Genomic DNA, 19637 nt, shown 5'->3' with positions numbered 1-19637 from the left:
CAGCCAGCATGGAGCTTTTGTCAGCTGCTGAATGCACTGAGAATGTGTAGAACTGCAGAGGAAAAGGGTATGTGGTGGATAGCATTAAACCTAACGGATTATCTCAAAGCCCAAAAGACTGTAACACTATGTCCTGTACTATGAGGGAGACTCCTCACAAGGGCAATTTCTACCTCCTTTAAAAAAAGTTTAGGGGCATCTGAGTGCCTCAGTCAAACATCTACCTTGGGCTCAGGTCTTGATCCTGGAGTCCTGGGATCGAGCCCCACGTTGGGCTCCCTCTCCCTCTGCCCCCCCGTGCTCTCTCTCTCAAATAAATAAAAAATTAAAAATTTTATTTTAAAGGTTATTTATTTGCCAGAGAGAGAGAGAGCGCACATAGCAGAGAGAGTGGTAGGCAGAAGAAGCAGGCTCCCGCTGAGCAAGGCGCCCGATGCAGGACTTGATCCCAGGACCCGGGGATCATGACCTGAGCCAAAGGCAGACGCTTAACTGACTGAGCCACCTAGGCATCCCTCAAATAAATAAAAATTTAAAAAAATACTTTAATTATCCTCATTTAGAGAATCCCTCATCACAAATCTTGTTTCATTTCACTGGAGTTTAATATGTCATATCACTTAGAGGAACAGGTGGTACCCACAATTTAGTAACATACATGCTAATTCTTGAAAAGTTGTCTCATTTAGAAACTCAGACTTGGCTTTCTCCTTCTATGCCTTAGCAGGGAAAAAACTTTTGACATTTCCCTCTCAAGAGGATTGAGACTTCTTTAATTGGTGAGATCTGAGGAATATCAGGATTGTAGTGAGAAACCGGTGTGTTCTTGTCTTTCTGGGAAGCCTGCCCAGGGATTAACTTTGGTTGTTCTCGTACAACGTCTGCCTGGTCAGACTCTGAGGGTCTTGCATGCCATTAGCTTGGGCAAGTTGGTGCAAGACAGGTCCAAGGTATATTTCTGTGAACCCTAGAGAACTGTATTAAAATGCAGTCTTGCTGGGCCTAGTCTCCTAAATTCTGGAGGGAGGCTTATTAAAGCAGTGTGGAAAAATCTGCTGTTACAACTTTGAATGATCTCACTTGATTTTTGAGTTTGGAAATGACAGGCTACGTGAATATCTGCTGCTTGAAGAGAATGGAGAGGTGTAATCAGTGAAAGGTCCCCTGCAATCCTGCTCCTTCCTACCTGAAGCTTACTTTCCTTGCCAGGTGACCATGGCAAAGGACGCCTCCTTCTTGTTCGCACTTACGTAGAACTCACACCAAAGCTACTGGGCCAGTGGCAATACTGTGAATTCTGAACTTCTAAATACAAAATCTAAACAATTTCCAGGTTTACAAAATTCTCTATAAACACATAAATCTAAATAAAAAGAAACAGAACCAACAGTCTCATTACTTTACTCACATATTTTATTTCTTATAATTAATGGCTAAGTAAAGAAAAAAACTAATTGTAGCACCTTACTATTTTAAGACCACAACTGTAACTTAAATGTTATCCCATTCCATAAAATAAGGAGCCTTCCCCCAAAGCTATAGCGGGCATTTAAGTTTCCCGATCCCAGTGAAAACTAGTACTTTTTATTACTTATCAAACACACAAAAATTACTGTTCCCCCTAGCTGAAGAATCTCACAAATGATACTTTTTCTTTATGTACATGGTTCATTGACTCAAACCAGAACAGAGCTACTAAAATATCCACGATTATGAATCTCAGACTGGGGTCTGGCTACTCCTGGGGGTTATTTACTGGTATGCTAAGGGGGATTATCAACCATGTGAAAATGCTCCATCTTTCCAGAGAGCAATGTTTACTTGAGGCTAAGGAATCACATTAAATATGAAAAAAATAAATTTTTTTAGAAATGTTAAGTGGAAGTTTTTTCCCCCAAGTGAAATATATAGAAAACCTCAACATATAAAACCAGTTTTAGGAAACCATGTTGGCAGTAGGAGTTGGCCGATGCGATTTCTCCCACCACACACACCGTGGGGGCATGTGACCCCTTCCCTTCTGGGGTACCCTGGGGAACTTCTTGCACACCAAGCCTCATGCCCGCCAATCTTAATTCAAGGACTGGGCATCCTGCTCGGGATACAGAAAGTTCTACAGGGGGGTCCAAGAGCCACCAATGCTGTGTGAATCCTGCTTCCCTTTTTCAGGTAAATGATAGACCATGCTTACTTGTGCTTCTTTTATGTGCTCAAGTCCAACCCTTAAAATCTAAACTTTTCTGGCTTTTTGATCTTTTTAGTTGTAATACATTTCAACAAATACTTCCACTTGGGTTATGTAGCTCAGATCCTGTGGCATCTCTACCGTAAACAGCAATAGATCTTCCCAAACTGTGAGGAACTAGTGAATGTTCCCAGACATCATTCTGTCCCCTAGTCTGGTTTCTGAATATTCTGGTTCTTTTCCTTCTTTGTATATTCTTCTAGTCGACGAAGCCACTTGGCCCAGTACTGGGAACAGAGCTCAGTGTCCATGAAATGTGGATGGGCAGGGGATCCATCTTTGTAGGCCACCACAATTAAGCCACACTGAACCTAGGAAGAAACACAGGGCAGTTCCAGTATTTATACAATAGGACCAGAGCTGAGGTTCATTTCCTTCTTGCGCTATGGCAAACTCAGAACAAAACAATCTATAGTAATAGCTCCTGTTTCTAAGAGGGGTTGATAAAAGATTGCACCAGGATACATAAGAACACAAAGATGACAAGATATTGAAGAATAGACTGTAAACACTAGAGCATTATTAGCAATGACAGAAAGCTCAGAACGGGGGGGAATTGCTTTTTAAGGTGGTAGAAGGACAAGGAACAGAGTAAGCAGTGGAACACAAACAGAATAAAAATCACAAGGAGTTAAGTAGCCATAAATAAGCATCAAGCAAGGCTTTATATAAGTTGAGGCTCAGTGTCCTGACCTGAAAGCTATAGTTGACATCATTATTTATGGCACCAACATAGGCCACAACCTGCAGCGGGTTGTCAAATGTATTTCGAATATAAGGTTTCGGTTTCTCCGATGTCTTCCAATCAATCACACACAGCTTGCCCCTAAAGAGAAACCAAAGGAAGTCTTCGTAGTTAATAGTTCAAACTGAGAAACTGTAAGAGGTTGAGCCTCTTCTTAGGTATGGTTTACTCTTTATCACTCAATGATTGTTGCTTCTATTCTCCACTTTCCAAAAAGACGGCTCCTCTGAGCTTTACTTCTGGGAATCAGAGAAGTGTGATGTTCTCTTTCCTTTGATTCCTACGTTCAGGTCACTAACAGGCCTGTCAGGGGCATGATGGGAAATGCTTCCGGAAGCACACTGGCGAGAGTTACAGGTGCAGACCCATACAGAAGTGCTGGGGAACTTTCCCACAGTTCCAGTTTCTAAACTTTCTCCAAAGTCCTTTGGACCTCCATGCCTTGTTTAACAGTTGACATGGGAATTGAAACTATGTCTATCACTATCTTAGTTGATCTTATTTCAAATATGTATCAGGACGAACCACAACAGACCAGAAGCAAAGTCCCTGTCATAAACGACAAAAGCATCATGGTGCTCCAGAAATTCTCTTGCTCAGAAACCAAAGCTGGGGTTCAGATCTATCAGTATTTAATAGGCACCAATTATATGCAGAAATACAAATAAGACTTGGTCCCTACCCTGAAAGTTTACACACAGGGTAGGTGTCTTACTATTAGGGATATTGGAAAAATAAAAAAAATTCCTACCACTTTAAAAAAGTCAAATAACCAGTACATTCCTTCCTATCACCCCTCTCCTGATGGGATTTTATACTTGCCAAGTGCAGATATCAGAAGGATCACAGGGTGAGCAGACTGATAACTGGTTCATTCTGTCTTTCATGAACTTCAATTTCAAGACCAGCAGTTTAGAGGGAGATTTTGTACAAAGTATGCATGTTACCCACCTGTTGCCATAGCTCTAGAGTTATAACTTATGCAAGGTACTCATAAAGTCAACCTAGAGTAGCACTAAAAGAAATAAAATGCAAGCTATATATGTTATTTCAAATTTTCTAGTAACCATATCAAAAAAGAAAATACAGGCGAAATTTTAATATTTTATTTAACCCAAATATACCTAAAATATTATCATTTCATTATGTAATATAAAGAAGTTATTAATGGGATACTTTACATTCTGTTTTGTACTAAGTCACTGAAACCTACTTAGTAGTATATTTATAGCATACCTCACTTTAGATTGGCCACACTCAAGTATTTAATGGTCGTATGTGGCTAGTGGGTACTCTCTTGGACAGTGCAGGTCTAGAGGTAGTTTTACTGCCTCTGTCAAACTTTGCAATATTACAAAACAATTATAATCTATGCAAATGAAGAGAGGGCCCCAGTATCGCCAGGGGGCTTCACAGTTCTCAACCTGGAATAAATCAAAATACCCTAAAATAAAGATTTCCGACATGGACCACTGTTTCTTGCAACATACTATAACTTGCAGAACTTAATAATGTGGAAAAGAGATTTTTAGTAGTATAAACCTAAATTAAAACTGCACTAAGACAGTTCACAACAAATGAAAAGATGCTCAGCCTAATTTAAGTGAAATGCAGACTGAAACCACAAGAGACAATGTTAATCAATTGTGTCTAATACTGTGTCATTAAAGGTGTGCACAAAGCACACTCACACCTGGGACAACTGAAAATGCCTGTACCCTTTAAGCCAGCAATTTCCCTTTTCGGTATGCACTGGAGAGCAATGGTTTGATACCCTGGGTGCGAGTGACAAGTGCCTGGAAAATCTAAATATTCATATCCAGGCGTACTTCAGACCAACTGAATTTATTCAAACTATATATATGATCCATGAAAACAAACCAACAAGTGAACCTCACAGCCGTATACAAGGAGACCTGTACATTGCTGCAATTTGTAATTATGAAAAACTAGGAATAACCTGAATGTTCCCAAAAGGGAAATGGATGTGCTTCATTAATACGAAGGACTACCAGGGGTGCCTGGGTGGCTCAGTCGTTAAGCGTCTGCCTTCAGCTCAGGTCATGATCCCAGGGTCCTGGGATTGAGCCCTGCATCGGGCTCCCGGCTCCGCAGGAAGCCTGCTTCTCCCTCTCCCACTCCCCCTGCTTGTGTTCCGTCTCTCGCTGTGTCTCTCTGTCAAATAAATAAATAAAATCTTTAAAAAAAAAAAAAAATACAAAGGAATACCAAACAACAGTTAAAAGAGAGAACAAGATCAAAATCATCATGCTAACATTTATTGAGTAGTTTGCATTTTAAGTACTATACAGAGAATGTCTCATTTAATCTCTATAACAACTCTATAAGGTAAGTCCTTTTGTCTTATTTTACAGATGAACAAATAGAAGTACAGAGAGGCTAACTAGCCTAAGGTTAAGATGAAAAGCCAGAAACCAAACCCAGCCAGCCTGGCTCCAGAGCCTAATATCTTACCAGCTTTGTGATACTATGTACGTAGAAATTTCTATATATTGTGACTCTCACAGACATGGAGGTAACAAGACATAGTATTCTGTGTATGTGTACTATACACAGTGTTGTGTATGTATGTAGGAAGCACACTGGCAATGTGTTGGATATGCACTATCCAGTATGGTGGGTGTGTTAAGTAGGATAGGAAGTAGCCTAGGACACAGTAGCAAACATCTCACAGTGATTGTCTTTGGCCAGGGGACTGAGAGGAGGGAAGATGTGGTTACAGGTGATGTGAGCTTAATTTATGGTATATTTAAAAAAAAATCGAAAGCAGATGTGACAAAGTGTTAATAACTGTAAATTCTGAGTGGTGGAGAATTATTAAAAGAGAAAAGGATGTTGCAGATCTACATAAACTAATAAGGGAAGATCTCTAAAATATTTTCAGAATGAAAAAAAGCAGGGATTGGCACTCTCTGTTAGTAAATGGGGGTGGAGACAAATGATTATAAATACAGTCATAAAATATCTCAGGACCACAAGCACTTTATCTATCTTTAGAGAGGGAGAGGGAGGGAAAGAGAGAGGAAGGGAGGGAAAGAGAGAGGAAGGGAGGGAGGGAGGGAGAAATGTGGGGGGGGGGGAGGGAGAGAGGGAGAGAGAGAGAGAGAGAGAGAGAGAGAGAGGAAATCTAAAGCAGGCTCCATGCCCAGCATGGAGCCCCATGCTTGATCTCACGACCCTGACATCGAGACCTGAGCCAAAATCAAGAGCCAGATGCTTAACCGACTGAGCTACCCAGGCGCCCCAGGGTCACAAGAACTTAAAACCAGAGTGGGGGTGGAGGATTCTGGGAAAATGGAAGAGTAGGAAGCACCAGAAATCTGTAGGCCCACCTAGACAACAATTGCAATGGCAGAATCTGTCTGATATAATTATTGGATATCTAGAGCCTATTGAAGGCTTAGATGGTAAACTGGTTAATTTTGGTCAATTTCGGCTCTTAACAGCTACCCATCCCCCCACTCCTTCTCATGGGGCAGGCAGCTATACACATGATCTTGGAACAGCACGGTACACAGCTTGTGGGAATGAGTGGACAAAAAGGGCCCCAGTCTCCAAATGTCAAGGATCTGTGCTCTCATCACTGATCACTGGTCACAGAGGTGAAGACAAGAGCAGGGTGGCCATTGTTACTGCAGCTCCCCCCACTGCCACAAGCCCCTCACCCTCCAAATGAATGACTTCCAGAGGACTTAAAGGGCCGATGCCCATTTTTTCCAACCCCTCATTCTTCTCTTTTTCCCCTTTTGGGAATAAGATACTAAAGACTACAACATCCCAAAGCAACTGCATCTATGGGGAAAATTAGAAAGTGACTGTGCATGTCCAGGGAAGGGCACAGGCTCAGAAAAGACTTGAGAAGACCTTAAGTTTATACTTCAGGCTGATCCTTAGCACAGAGATAGCCTACAAGAACAATAACAAAACCCCAAACAAAAACAATGAACGGGGCGCCCGGGTGGCTCAGTCAGTTAAGTGTCTGCCTTAGGCTCAGGTCATGATCTCAGGGTTCTGGGATCCAGCCCCACATTAGGCTTCCTGCTTTGCAGGGAATCTGCTTCTTCCTCTGCCTGCCACTCCCCCTGCTTGTTCTCTCCGCGCCCCCCTGTCAAATAAATAAATAACATCTTTTAAAAAAAAGAAAATTTAAAAAAACCACAAAAAAACCAAAAAAAAATCCCACAATGAACAAAGTCCAGCAAACCCTGTGGTAGAGGGAGAACCTGATTTCCAGAGTTACATATTAGATTCAGATATCCAGTTTTCAAGAACAACAAAAATCACAAGGTATACAAAGAAACAAGAGAGTATGGCCCATTCAAAGGAAAAAAATAAACAGAAACTGTCCCTGAAAAACATGTGATGGCAGTTCTACTAGACAAAGACTTTAGTCTTAAAGATGCCCAAAGACCTCAATAAAGGTAAATACATGGGCGATTATAAAAGCAAGCATTCTTGTAACAATGATTTGTAACTCCACTTTTTGTCTTCTACAGTTTTTTTTGTAAACTTGAAACAAGCATAAAAAATTATTGCTCTAGGTTGGTTGATCATACAAATCTTGATCAATGTTTAATGAAACATCAGATAGCACTGGTTCATCATGTTCTTCCACTCTGCTCAAGTGAGCTGCCCCATACAGAGCACTAATTTCAACTAGTGTCTTGCCTGAGTCTGCTGCTGTATCCTCTGAATGGGAAACATCTTCACCCTTATTTCTTATACTCATTCTCATCTCCCCCCCCCCCCTTTTTTTTAAAATTTTTTTTTTTTTTGAGAGCGTGGGAGGAAGAGTGTGGGGGGGGGGGGGGGGGGATGTGTGTGGGAAGGGTAGAGGGAGAGGGAGAAGCAGACTCCCCGGAGGAGCAGGGAGATGCTGGCTCGATCCTAGAACCCTAAGATCATGACCTAAGTGGAAGGTAGACGCTTAACTGGCTGAGCCACCCAGTTGCCGCACTCATCTCATTCTCTGATTGTTCTTGAGCTCTCTGCAGTTCCCCTAACCTTTTTCTTGCATTTCCAACTCTAGCTGGAATATTAGCTGTTGCTGTTGAAACAGGAGCTCCTCTGACTTGGGTCTCTCCATCATTTCCTGCCCCATCAGAGCTAGTTCTCATTCATGCTCCAAGTTGGCCATTTCCTTTTGTCTCAGTTGCTCCGCAGTCACTTTTCCTTCTATTTGTAAATCCACAATACTACACATTCTATTGGATCCACCAAGCAATCCTGCCACTTCTGCAAGACTTTTATTTTTTTTTATTTTTATTTTTTTTAAGATTTTATTTATTTGACAGAGACACAGCGAGAGAGGGAATATAAGCAGTGGGAGTGGGAGAGGGAGAAGCAGGCCTCCCGCCGAGCAGGGAGCCCGATGCGGGGCTCGATCCCAGGACCTGGAATCATGACCTGAGCCGAAGGCAGCCGCTTAATGACTGAGCCACCCAGGCGCCCCTCTGCAAGACTTTTAAAGATATACTGACTCCCTTTCTAACTCTTAACCTTAACCTGCCAGTAGCATCCTGTTGCTGGCAATGAGCCATGCACCTCAGGTGCCAGAGACTGCATGCAGCAAAGAGGGAGGGGCCCATGGATGGGTGAGTGGGTTGTTTTCTACATAATTTAAGAGATTAATAAACCTAAACCTAAAAAAAATTATTAGTTTATGTTTTGAGGCACATAATATATAAAGACAATTTTGTGACATCAACTGAAAGGGACAGGGATAGAGTTGTGAAGGAGCAGTCTTCTTATGTCATTGTAGTTAAGTTGGTACAAATTCAAATTAGAGTGTTATAACTGGGATGTTAAATGTAATCCCTATGGTAATCACAAGGAAAATAGCTATAGAATATACACAAAAGGGAATGAGAAATTGAAATGTTTCACTACAAAAAAGGAAAACAAAACACAAAAAAGACAGTAACATACAGGAAATGAGACAAAAAAGCTAAAATGCCTATAGAAAATAAATAAAATGACAGCAGTCTCCCCTTATCAGTAATTAATTTAAATGTAAATGGATTAAACTGTCCAATCAAAAGAGACTGGCAGAATGGATAAAACACATGATTCAACTATATGCTGTCTATAAGAGACTCACTGTATACTCAAAGACACAAATAGGCTGAATGTGAAAAGATAGAAAAAGATACTCCATGCAAATAATAACCAAAAGAGAGCAAAGGTGGCTCTAATAGCAGACAAAATAGTCTTTAAATAGAAAAAGACGAGACAAAGAAAGACATTATATATTAATAAAAGGTTCGATACATCAAGAAGATATAACAATTATAGACATTTATGCATCTAGTAACAGACTAGCAAAATATATGAAGCAAAAACTGACAAAATTGAAGGGAGAAATACAGTTTTTTTTTTTTTTAGCTTTTATTTAAGTATTCTCTACATCCAACATGGGGCTCTGACCCTGAGATCAAGAGTCACATGCTCTTCCAAATGAGCCAGCCAGGTGCTCCAGAAATACAGTTCTATAATAATAGTTGGAGACTTCAATACCTATTTTTAATAATGGATAGAACCAGACAGAAGGAAGTGAGGAAATAATGGACTTAAAACAACACAATAAACCAACTAGATCTAATGGACATATAGTACTCTCTACCCAACAACAGAACACACACCTTTTCAAGCACACGCAGGACACTTTCCAGGACAAACCATATATTAGGCCATAAATTAAGTCTCAATATATTTAAAAAGATAGATATCACACAAAGTATCTTCTCCAATCACAAGATGAAGTTAGAAATCAATAAAAGAAGTAAAATTGGAAAAAAATCACTAATTTGTGGAAATTAACATAATCAACCAAAGAAGAAATCACAGGGGAAATTAGAAGATACTTAGAGGTGAATAAAAATGAAAACACAGCATACCAAAACTTACAGGACACAGTGAAAACAGTATTAAGGAAGCTATTCAACAATAAATACTTATATTAAAAAACAAGGAAGAATCAAATCAACATCCTAACCTTACAACTTAAGGAGCCAAAAAAAAAAAAAAACCCAAAGTAAACCTTTATAGAAGGAGATAAAAGAGATTAGAGAAAAGACAAATGAAATTCAGAATAGAAAACCAATAGGAAAAAAATCAATGAAAATAAACATTGGTTTTTGAAAGGATCAACAAAATTCACAACCTTTAGCTAGATGGACTTAGAAAAAAAGAAAGATGACTCAAATTGCATAAATCAGAAATGAAACTGGGACATCACTACTAATTCTACAGAAATAAAAAGGATGAGAGCGCTATGAAAAATCATATGCCAACAAGTTGGATAACCTAGATGAAATAAATTCCTAACAACACAAAACCTGTACCAGGACTAAATCTTGAAGAAATAGAATATCTGAACAGCGCTATAATTAGAAAGGAGATTTCATCAGTAATCAAAAATCTCCTGGCAACTAAAAGCTCTAGATCCGATAACTTTATGGGTGAATGCCACCAAATATTTACATAACTAATACCAATGCTAAAAACTTTTCCAAAGAAATTGAAAAGTAGGGAACTCTTCTTAACTCATTCTATGAATCTAACATTACCCTGATACCAAAGCTAGACAAAGACACTACAAGAAAACTACAGAATAATAATCCTTATGAACACGGATGCAAAAATCCTCAACAAAATAGTAGCAAATCAAATTCAGCAACATATTGAAAGAATTATACACCATTACAAAGTGGGCTTTATTCCTGGAATGCAAGGATGGTTTAACATACAAAAATCAACCAATGTGATATACCTTATTAACAGAATGAAGGAAACCACTTAATCATCTTAATTGATGAAGAAAAAGCATTTGACAAAATGAAATACCCTTTATGAAAAAAATACTCAACAAGCTAGGGATAGAAAAAAAAAACTACCTCAAAATAGTAAAAGCCATATATGAAAAGCCCACAGCAAACATCATACTCAATGTTGAAAGACTGGAAGGTTTTCCTCTAAGATCAGGAACAAGGCAAGGCTGCCTGCTTTCACCACTTCTATTCAACAGATCTGGATGTTCCAGCCAGAGCGATTAGGCAAGACAAACAAATAAAAAAGCATCCAAACTAGAAAGGAAGAAGTAAAATTATCTCTGTTCACAGATGAATGATCTTTTATGTTAAAAACTCTAAAGAATCCACACAAAAACTGGTAGGACTATATAAATAAATTCAGCAAAGTAGCAGGATACAAAGTCAACACACAATTCAAGAGCATTTTATACATAAACAATGAACAATATGGAAAGGAAATGACAAAAACAATTCCATATAATAATGTCAAAATGAATAAAATACTTGGGAATTAACCAAGGAGACTAAAGACTTGCACAATGAAAACTGCAAATCATTACTGAAAGAAATTAAAGACCTAAATGGAAATATGCCCATGTTCACGGATTGGAAGATTTAATATTGTTAAGATGTTCATTTTACCCAAAATGATCTACAAATTTAATACAATCTATAAAAATCTCAGTGACGATTTTTGGACAAATTGAAAACCCATCCTAAATGGATCCACATGGAATCTCAAGGGATTCTGAAAAGCCAAAACAACCTTGAAAAAGAACAAAACTGGAGGACTCACACTTGCTAATTTCAAAGCTTACTACAAAGCTCTAATAATTAAAATAGTATGGTACTTGTATAAAGACAGACACACAGACCGATGGAAATGAATAGACAGCCCAGAAATAAACCCTCACATACACATGACTTTTGACAAAGGTGCCAAGTCTATTCAATGAGGAAAGGACAGTCTTTCGTCCTTTCCTCATTTGTTTCGTCCTTTCCTCATTTGGTACAAATGGTACTGGGGAAACTGGACATCCACATGCAAAAGAATGAAGTTGGACTTTTACCCAACACCATATACAGAAATTAACTCAAAATGGATCCATGACCTAAAGGTAAGATTTAAAACTACATAAAACTCTTAGAAGAAAACATAGGGTCCAAGCTTAATGACACTGGATTTGGTGGTGATTTACTGGATATGACACCAAAGGCACAGGCAACAACAACAAAATAAACAAATTGGCTTACAGGAAAAACTTTAAAAAAATTGTGTAAAGTGCAAGGATAAAGATAAGTCAGTCACGAAAAGACAAATACTTTGATTCTACCCACATGAGGTATGAAAGAATAGTTAAATTCATAGAGACAGAAAGTAGAATGTGGTTGCCAGGGGCTGGAAGTAGGGGAGAGTACAGTGATTACTGTTTAATGGGCACAGAACTTCAGTTTTATAAGATGACATGTCCTGGAGATGGATGGTGTTGACGGTTGTACAACATTATGAATGTATTTAATGATACTCAACTGTATACTTAAAAATGGTGAAGTTTATGGTAAATTTTACGTTACGTATATTTTACCACATTAAAAACCTTTTTTAAAGAAAAAGTAGAGTTGGGAGACTTATTTTAGTAGCTTGGGTTAACCAAACACATATATTAACTATTAAAAATGTTTTTAAAATTTCTAAAACTTTAATTTTCAAAAATATTCAATGCGCATATTCTCAATGTTGATGCTTTCCACCTAAAGAGCAGAAAACAAACATCAGTACTGTGGACATCACTGTGAAGTGTTCGGTGTCAGGAACTTTTTTTTTTTTTTAAGATTTTACTTATTTATTTGAGAGAGAGAGAGAGAAAGCACGAGAGAGGGGAGGGTTAGAGGGAGAAGCAGACTCCCTGCTAAGCAGGGAGCCCGACTCAGGATTCTATCTAGGGACTCTGGGATCATGACCTGAGCTGAAGGCAGATGCCCAACCAACTGAGCCACTCAGGCACCCTTGGTGTCAGAAACTTCTGGAAGGCCTTGGGTAGAATTGATTGTATGGCTACCTTGGTTAACTAAAGGGCAGCTAAAAACAGCCTATTAAATTTCTAGGCACCCAGGGCTCTTCTCAGATATGAGGCAATTATGGCACAAAACTGTTGGGTGACCTGAACACTTTCCAGACTAATGAATATTCTGTCAATTTTTTAAAATTTAAATTTTGCCTAGAGTTCCAAGAGTTACAGGCTTTTTTTTTTTTTTTAAAGATTTTATTTATTTATTTGAGAGAGAGAATGAGACAGAGAGAGCATGAGAGCGGGGAGGGTCAGAGGGAGAAGCAGACTCCCTGCTGAGCAGGGAGCCCGATGTGGGACTCGATCCCAGGACTCCAGGATCATGACCTGAGCCGAAGGCAGACGCTTAACCAACTGAGCCACCCAGGTGCCCCAAGAGTTACAGGTTTTTACCTATCCTTGTGGGTCGCCCACATCCTTTTTTTGGAATAGGGGTACCTGCAGGTTATATCTCCCCTTGGAATCTGGAGTAAGTGGGGAAAACAGTTAACAGAGCAGCAATTTAAAAACCACAGGAAGCTTTAGTAAGCTCAGAGTTCCTATCCATGTCAAACACGGCCTGGAGGTCAGAAAAAGAAATGATTTTCAGGGAAAATAGGCTGAGGTGCTATTTTTAGGGAAATGGGAAAGAAAATGCAGGAATCAAAGTGGATTTTTTTTTTTTTAAGTTATTTATTTTAGAGAGAGAGTGAGAGAGCATGCATGCGAGTTGCGGGGTTGGGGGGGAAGGACAGAGGGAGAGGGAGAGAGTCTTAAGTGGACTCCACACTCAGCACAGCCTGACCCAGTGCTCGATCTCATGACCCTGAGATCAGGACCTGAGCCAAAAACAAGAGTTGGACGCTTAACTGACTGAGCCATTTGGGTGCCCCATCAAATTGGATCTAGTGGTTAGTAGCTTGCTTGGGGGTAGGGAAGGAGGAACATGCTGGATATTGAAAAATGATACCTTTTCTCCACCAAACACTTGGATTCTGAAATACAGATTTACAAGAATTATGAGGCTCTTCCTCCTGTATCTGTCCTTACCTCCTGCCCCATACCTAATTCTTTTATGTATCATAGAGGTTTTGACTTCACAGGGCTGTACCTTGAAGCAGGAGTTCAGAGGAAAAAATAGTGTTTGACAGACCTGCATTACTTTATCTCCACACTTTGATAGAAAAAAAAAAATCTGATACTTACTGATATTCAGCCACACAGTCCAGTAGACCTACATACTTTAAGGTATCATGCTGAACAGCGCTTTCAAGAGCTCGCACTCCACTGACATCTTTCAGGATAGGCTGGACACTTTCGATATATCCAGATTCGAGATTCTCATCACTCTCTTTCAAGTCTCTTTGGGGTGCAAGTATCCTTTCCAAGGCTTTATGGAACCGTTTCCCTTGTAAAAATATATCTGAAAAGAAAATCAGGGGAAAAAGAAAAACAAATAAGAACAAAGCTAGTACTAAAAAACAAATATTTAAAAACCTGTGGACAATAAAATTAGAAATTATATTAAGTTACCTTTAAGTGACAACTGCTAAGATACCATATTTTAGCCTCCTGTGAAATCTAAAAATGCACTTTGAAAAGCAAAGGGACTAAAATAGTTTGAACAATAAAATGAATTAAAATAAAGAATTTCTAGTAGAATTAGGCCAAAGCTACAACTGAAGATCTGGGGGCAATAGGACCACACCTAGTGTACCATACTGTGATTTTAAGTATCCATTTTAGTAACTTCTGTTCAGTTTTTTTTTTTTTACAACCAACACTGAATTAATGAATATAGGTGGGAGAATCCTTTTACTAACAGGCTTAATGAATGGCAAGGAATGAAAATCAAGGCATATACAAATCAAAAACAAATTGGATGTTTTGGGGCTTGGGGGCAAGAGGAAATATCTAACACTCTTCTGCACTTTTTGGGGGCGCTAGAACAGCTTAAGACAGTTGCTCTGTCCTGAAAATTTTCCTCATGTGCTTAAGAAAAATTTGATGTATAATGGAGATTGTATTCGTTTCAGATATACAGCATAATGATTTGATATCTGTATATCCTCACACACTTTTAAGAAAACGAACAAATCCAAGAAATTGTACAAATTCACTTCATCCTTGATAAGGGAAGGAAACAAAGAGGAGGCATTGTGCTAAGCAGTGGCCTTGGCGCTTTCAAAATATTATTTAACTTTCAAACACAACAACCCAGCAAGATAAGAATCATTACCCCCAGTTTAATGAATGAGGCCTACACAATGCTATTAATTTGCCCCAAGGCAAAAAAGGTAGACTAGCAGCCTGGCACCAGAGTCCATGTTCAATTCCAGTCCATCATACAACAGAGTGAGTAAGGCAAAATTAGGGACCATCATTTAGATATACACAGAAGCACAGTAGGAAATATACATGCATAGAGATAGACCCATAGAAAATGAGGAAAATCTGATCTAATAAGGTAATTTTAAACCATATTTTACATTTGTCAAATACTATTTTACCAGGATTTTGAAAGGTCAGTTCTACTACTGTCAAAAAATGGAATCACTTCTGGGAAATTACTTGGAGAGTTAAATGAAATTCAACTGAAGAACTGAGCTATTACACTCCAAATTTACTCGGTTCAATTGGACTTATTAGCATATGAAAGGCCTACAAGATTTTTAGGACAGATGGAATTAAAATCTAGGTAAAAGTACAGCATTCATCTATAGACAAGCTTAATGAAGCAGAACACAAACATGGTCAAAACAGGAAGAAAACAAACTGCTTTATCAATTTCCAAGCAAATAAACAATTCATTTTCCACTGCAGACTTAACCCTTGGCTGGGTTCTTCACATAAAAGAGGCAGCAAACAAACAAAAAAATTAAAAAAATTAAAAAAATTAAAAAGAGGCAGCAAACATGGGAATCTAGATTATAGGATCCCCTAGATTGTAAGGCTCAGAGCATTAAATATGACTGAATTTGTCTAAGTAAATTTTATTTTTTATTATTTTTTAGAGATTTTATTTATTTGAGAGAGCAAGCATGAGCAGGGGGAAGGGGCAGAGGGAGAGGGAGAAGTACACTCCCCACTGAGGAGGGAGCCTGATACGGGACTTGATTCCAGGATTCTGGGATCATGACCTGAGCCAAAGGTAGACCCTTAACTGACTGAGCCACCTAGGCACCCCTATCTAAGTAAATTTTAAAAAGCACAAGATTTATTGCAGATAGCATCAAGTCAGAATATTCATTCAGTAAATTAAATTGACCAATGAAAGTGAAATGTTTTCAAGTCCCAGTATATAAAGTGCATTTAAAAAAAAATCCATGAGTCTCCAAGATTCTGACTGATAAACTGGCAGGATGGATAATATTTTAAGATTAAAAAGTCACTACAGCAATAAACTGGAAAAAATAAACCCCATCCCTTTCCACTATGATCAACACTTAAATATAAATCCAAGTCAGACTTTCTTATCCTTGGCAATCTTCAAAAGGTAAACTGATGCTTGAGAAATTGACCAAGTTGAGAATGCCAGCTCTGGGCACATCTCTATGCTCTAGCCTTTGGAAGAGCAGGCGGAAAGGAATTTATCAGTACAGTATTTTAAAAAACTGCCTCTCCTGACCCATTAATCAATTTAGTGGGCAATGACATGCTTTTTCATTCTTTTCTTCCCTTCCTTTTTGGTGGTAGGGGGGAGCATGACACTAATCCTGTGATTGCCCCTTATGAAAAAAAAAGTGATTCTGCCTGTTTCTTAAAATTGATCCTGAGTTGGGCGCCTGGGTGGCTCAGTTGGTTAAGCAACTGCCTTCGGCTCAGGTCATGATCCTGGAGTCCCGGGCTCGGCAGGAAGCCTGCTTCTCCCTTTCCCACTCCCCCTGCTTGTGTTCCCTCTCTCGCTGTCTAGTAAATAAATAAAATCTTTAAAAAAAAAAAAAAAAAAAATTGATCCTGAGTTAACTGAGAAACACATCAGAGTAATAATCTAGATCAACAAAGCTGATTATATGGAAAACAACCATTAGTTTTATCTCTGCTTGGGATAGTGGAGCACCTTCACATTCCCAACAGAAATTCCTTTCCTTTATCAAGGAGGCCTCCAGAGTACTTTTTTACTTTGTGCCAAGGGCTACAAGTCCTAGGTTCCCAAACTCCTAGCAGGTTTCTGCCTTTACTTTTCTTATCAGTGATTTCAGGATCCCCACAAACTATGACATTCCAGGTTTAAGGAAGATAAAAAACAACTTCCCCTGAAGAAACAACATCTATTCTAAATCCTAGTGGTACAAATAAAAAACATAAGATGCCATTAAAAAATTTCATTTTATGTTGCTTATTTAGAAAGCAAAGAATAGCTTATTAGTGTTGTTACTTATTACCTAAAGGCAGCTCCCACATCTATTCCTCCCCCCACACAGCTGAGGAATGTTCTAAAGGATGAGGACCTTGACCTTTTTTTTGCCATATCCAGGTGCTATCTATATACTTAATATATGTGACACGTTTAATGTGTTACCCACACACAGTTTTTTCTAAGATGACACAAAATAAATGCATTACTCTTAAAATTAAAAGTGCTCTCTACCAACCACTAGGGAAGCACGGGCTAAGGAATGATCAACAAAAAACCTAGCTTTAATAAAAGACAACTATATGATCCTGATGGGGACCAGCTAATTCACCTGTGCCAATGGTCTTTCACCTTGCTTCTGAATGGAGCCTGTTTTAAGGAAGCTATTCTCCTCACCTAAGAAGTCAGTAAATTAGGAGTTGAAAGCTAAAGTTTGTTTATTCTGTTACCAATCAAGAGCATCAGATTATCTCAATTTACCAAAATCTAAATACAAATCATGTGTTCCGGTTTACTCCAAGTCTTTAAATTTACATGTCAATAAGGATAAGTAGAGCAAGGGGTATTTACTACATTCTGAATAGAATGCCTAGCAAACAAATAGAATTCCATTATCAGGTGACTGATTCTTTTCCTTAATCAAAGAAAACAGGCAACTTTAATACTTAAGTTTGTAGCTTATGAAAGAATTTTCTACATCATTTAGCCAAACTACTTGCTCTCTGTGCTTCAGTTTCATCTGTGAAATGAGAATAATAGTATATATGCTGCATAGGGTTGTTATGATGATTGAGTTAATACACAAACTGCTATTTGATGCTAATTATCACTTGAAAGCAGTGCCTCACTAGTTCAGGTCAAAAACACCCTCACTCTTTTGACACTGCTCTATATTCTAGAAAACACAGTAACCATACAGAACCAGGATTGAGAAAATTACTTGAAGAATATTCGGCAAAGCCATCCTCTCCCAGTTCCAGAATCATCCGCTGTTTCCACCTCTCCAAGTAGAAAATCTGTTCTGATGTCATGGTCTGCTGAAGGATCTTGGTCACACTTGGTATGGTATTTCTTTGCAAAGGGATTCTCAAAGGAACTGTAGGAGTACTTGTTGCATTTGGTTTTACACTTCTCTCTGGGATTAAGAGAGGACACCAGTTTCGTGGAACTTTTGCTTCCTCATCTTGCTTTGGGGGCTTACACTTACTCACAGGTCCATAGAGTAAATTATCTTCCTCAAACAATGATTCTGGAGTCTGAGCAAGGCCTCTGGATGACAAGACAGACTGTATTAAATCAGAGTACTTTTCTTGGTCTACTTCTTTATAAGGGTTCACTTTTTTCTTCCGGCTACAAGAATAAGAGGAAGTGGAAAAATCCACATGGGCGGTTGGTTCTAGAGAAAACCCCTTTGAACTTCTGAGCTGTCTGCAGATGGTCTGAAACGCCTTCATCTTTAGATGCTTTCTCACTTCCCTCTAGGCTACTTGCAATGTTGAGGGCCTTTTATTTTTGCACTCCTAGTAAAGAGAAAAGTGGAGTTAGATACCAATGTATTAAATATTTGAACGGCTGAAATGCAAGCTGCATCAGTACGATAAGGCGCATTAACCTGCATTCCGTTAAGCTTTTTCGACATGTTCGGACAAAGCTATTTCCAAAGAAAGACTCTCTTTAATAGCCAGAACGACCAGCACTTGTTAAGTGTGAAATAGCACAGCTTGGGGCAAGACGTCCCCAATATTCAATCCGAAGAACTGGGAAGCCTAGGAGGGGAAGCATGTGTGAGACGGAGAAAGAACGCTACAGCCCGTCCTATACCGGCCACGACGGTCACGGTGAACCACTGATCCCTAGATACCAGGCTCCCTGCTAAGTATTCCAGGAGAAGACTTCTCACTAAACTCTCACACCCTTTAAGGTGGTTACTTCTGCGACATCGTTTTACAGACTGAAGGGTCCCACCAGGAAAGAGCGGGTAAGCGGTGGTCAGCGAGGCCCATCATCGTGATCCCCAGAACGGGGCCTCCCGCTCCGCCATACGTGGGGAACCACGGTGAGGACAGGACGCTGGGGCCCCTGGTGTGGGAGTCAGGATTAGGTAGAGATGGCTTAAATAGAAGCCCAGCTCACGGCCCGGATAGGTACCTCAGGAGCCACCAGACTTCACTTAACTTCCAGAGCGCCGACAACCTCTCGGGACCCGTACCTTCCTCGGTCCCGCGCTCTGATCTCGAGTTAGGCTCCGCCTAAGGGGCGGTGGTCCCGGCATCCACTGCGGCGCAGCTAGCCTCTCCTTCACCGCTACAGACACTCCCGAGATCCTTGGGGAGTCCCTCCCCTCAGGCGTTAGCGCGGGCTCCTCCAAATCGCGCCCTTACGCTCTCACGATATCTTGTTTACGTCACAG

General features: G+C 39.5%; 2 protein-coding genes across 3 annotated transcripts in view; one reads left to right on the top strand and one right to left on the bottom strand.

Moving 5' to 3' along the window:
- The window catches only part of SNX5 (sorting nexin 5), a 94160-nt gene that overhangs the window by 47751 nt on the left and 26772 nt on the right, over nt 1–19637 (top strand). The window lies entirely within an intron of this gene.
- On the bottom strand, nt 1404–19637 carry MGME1 (mitochondrial genome maintenance exonuclease 1). Of its 2 annotated transcripts, none has more exons than XM_032419321.1 (5): nt 19437–19637; nt 18168–18747; nt 14077–14293; nt 2939–3071; nt 1404–2556 (listed from the first exon to the last, which is right to left on the bottom strand). In XM_032419321.1, the coding sequence occupies exons 2-5, from the start codon at nt 18679–18681 to the stop codon at nt 2395–2397; spliced, it is 1026 nt and encodes a 341-aa protein (XP_032275212.1). In that variant the 5' UTR covers nt 18682–18747; nt 19437–19637; the 3' UTR covers nt 1404–2394. The 2 variants fall into 2 exon arrangements, with proteins under 2 accessions (XP_032275212.1, XP_032275211.1); XM_032419320.1 differs by having other exon boundaries at nt 19376–19629.

Source organism: Phoca vitulina, unplaced genomic scaffold, assembly GCF_004348235.1.
Source record: "Phoca vitulina isolate PV1807 unplaced genomic scaffold, GSC_HSeal_1.0 scaffold22, whole genome shotgun sequence".
Lineage (NCBI taxonomy): Eukaryota > Metazoa > Chordata > Mammalia > Carnivora > Phocidae > Phoca > Phoca vitulina.
The sequence above is the reverse complement of the archived record's forward strand: the minus strand, read 5'-3'. Positions and strand labels throughout refer to the sequence as shown.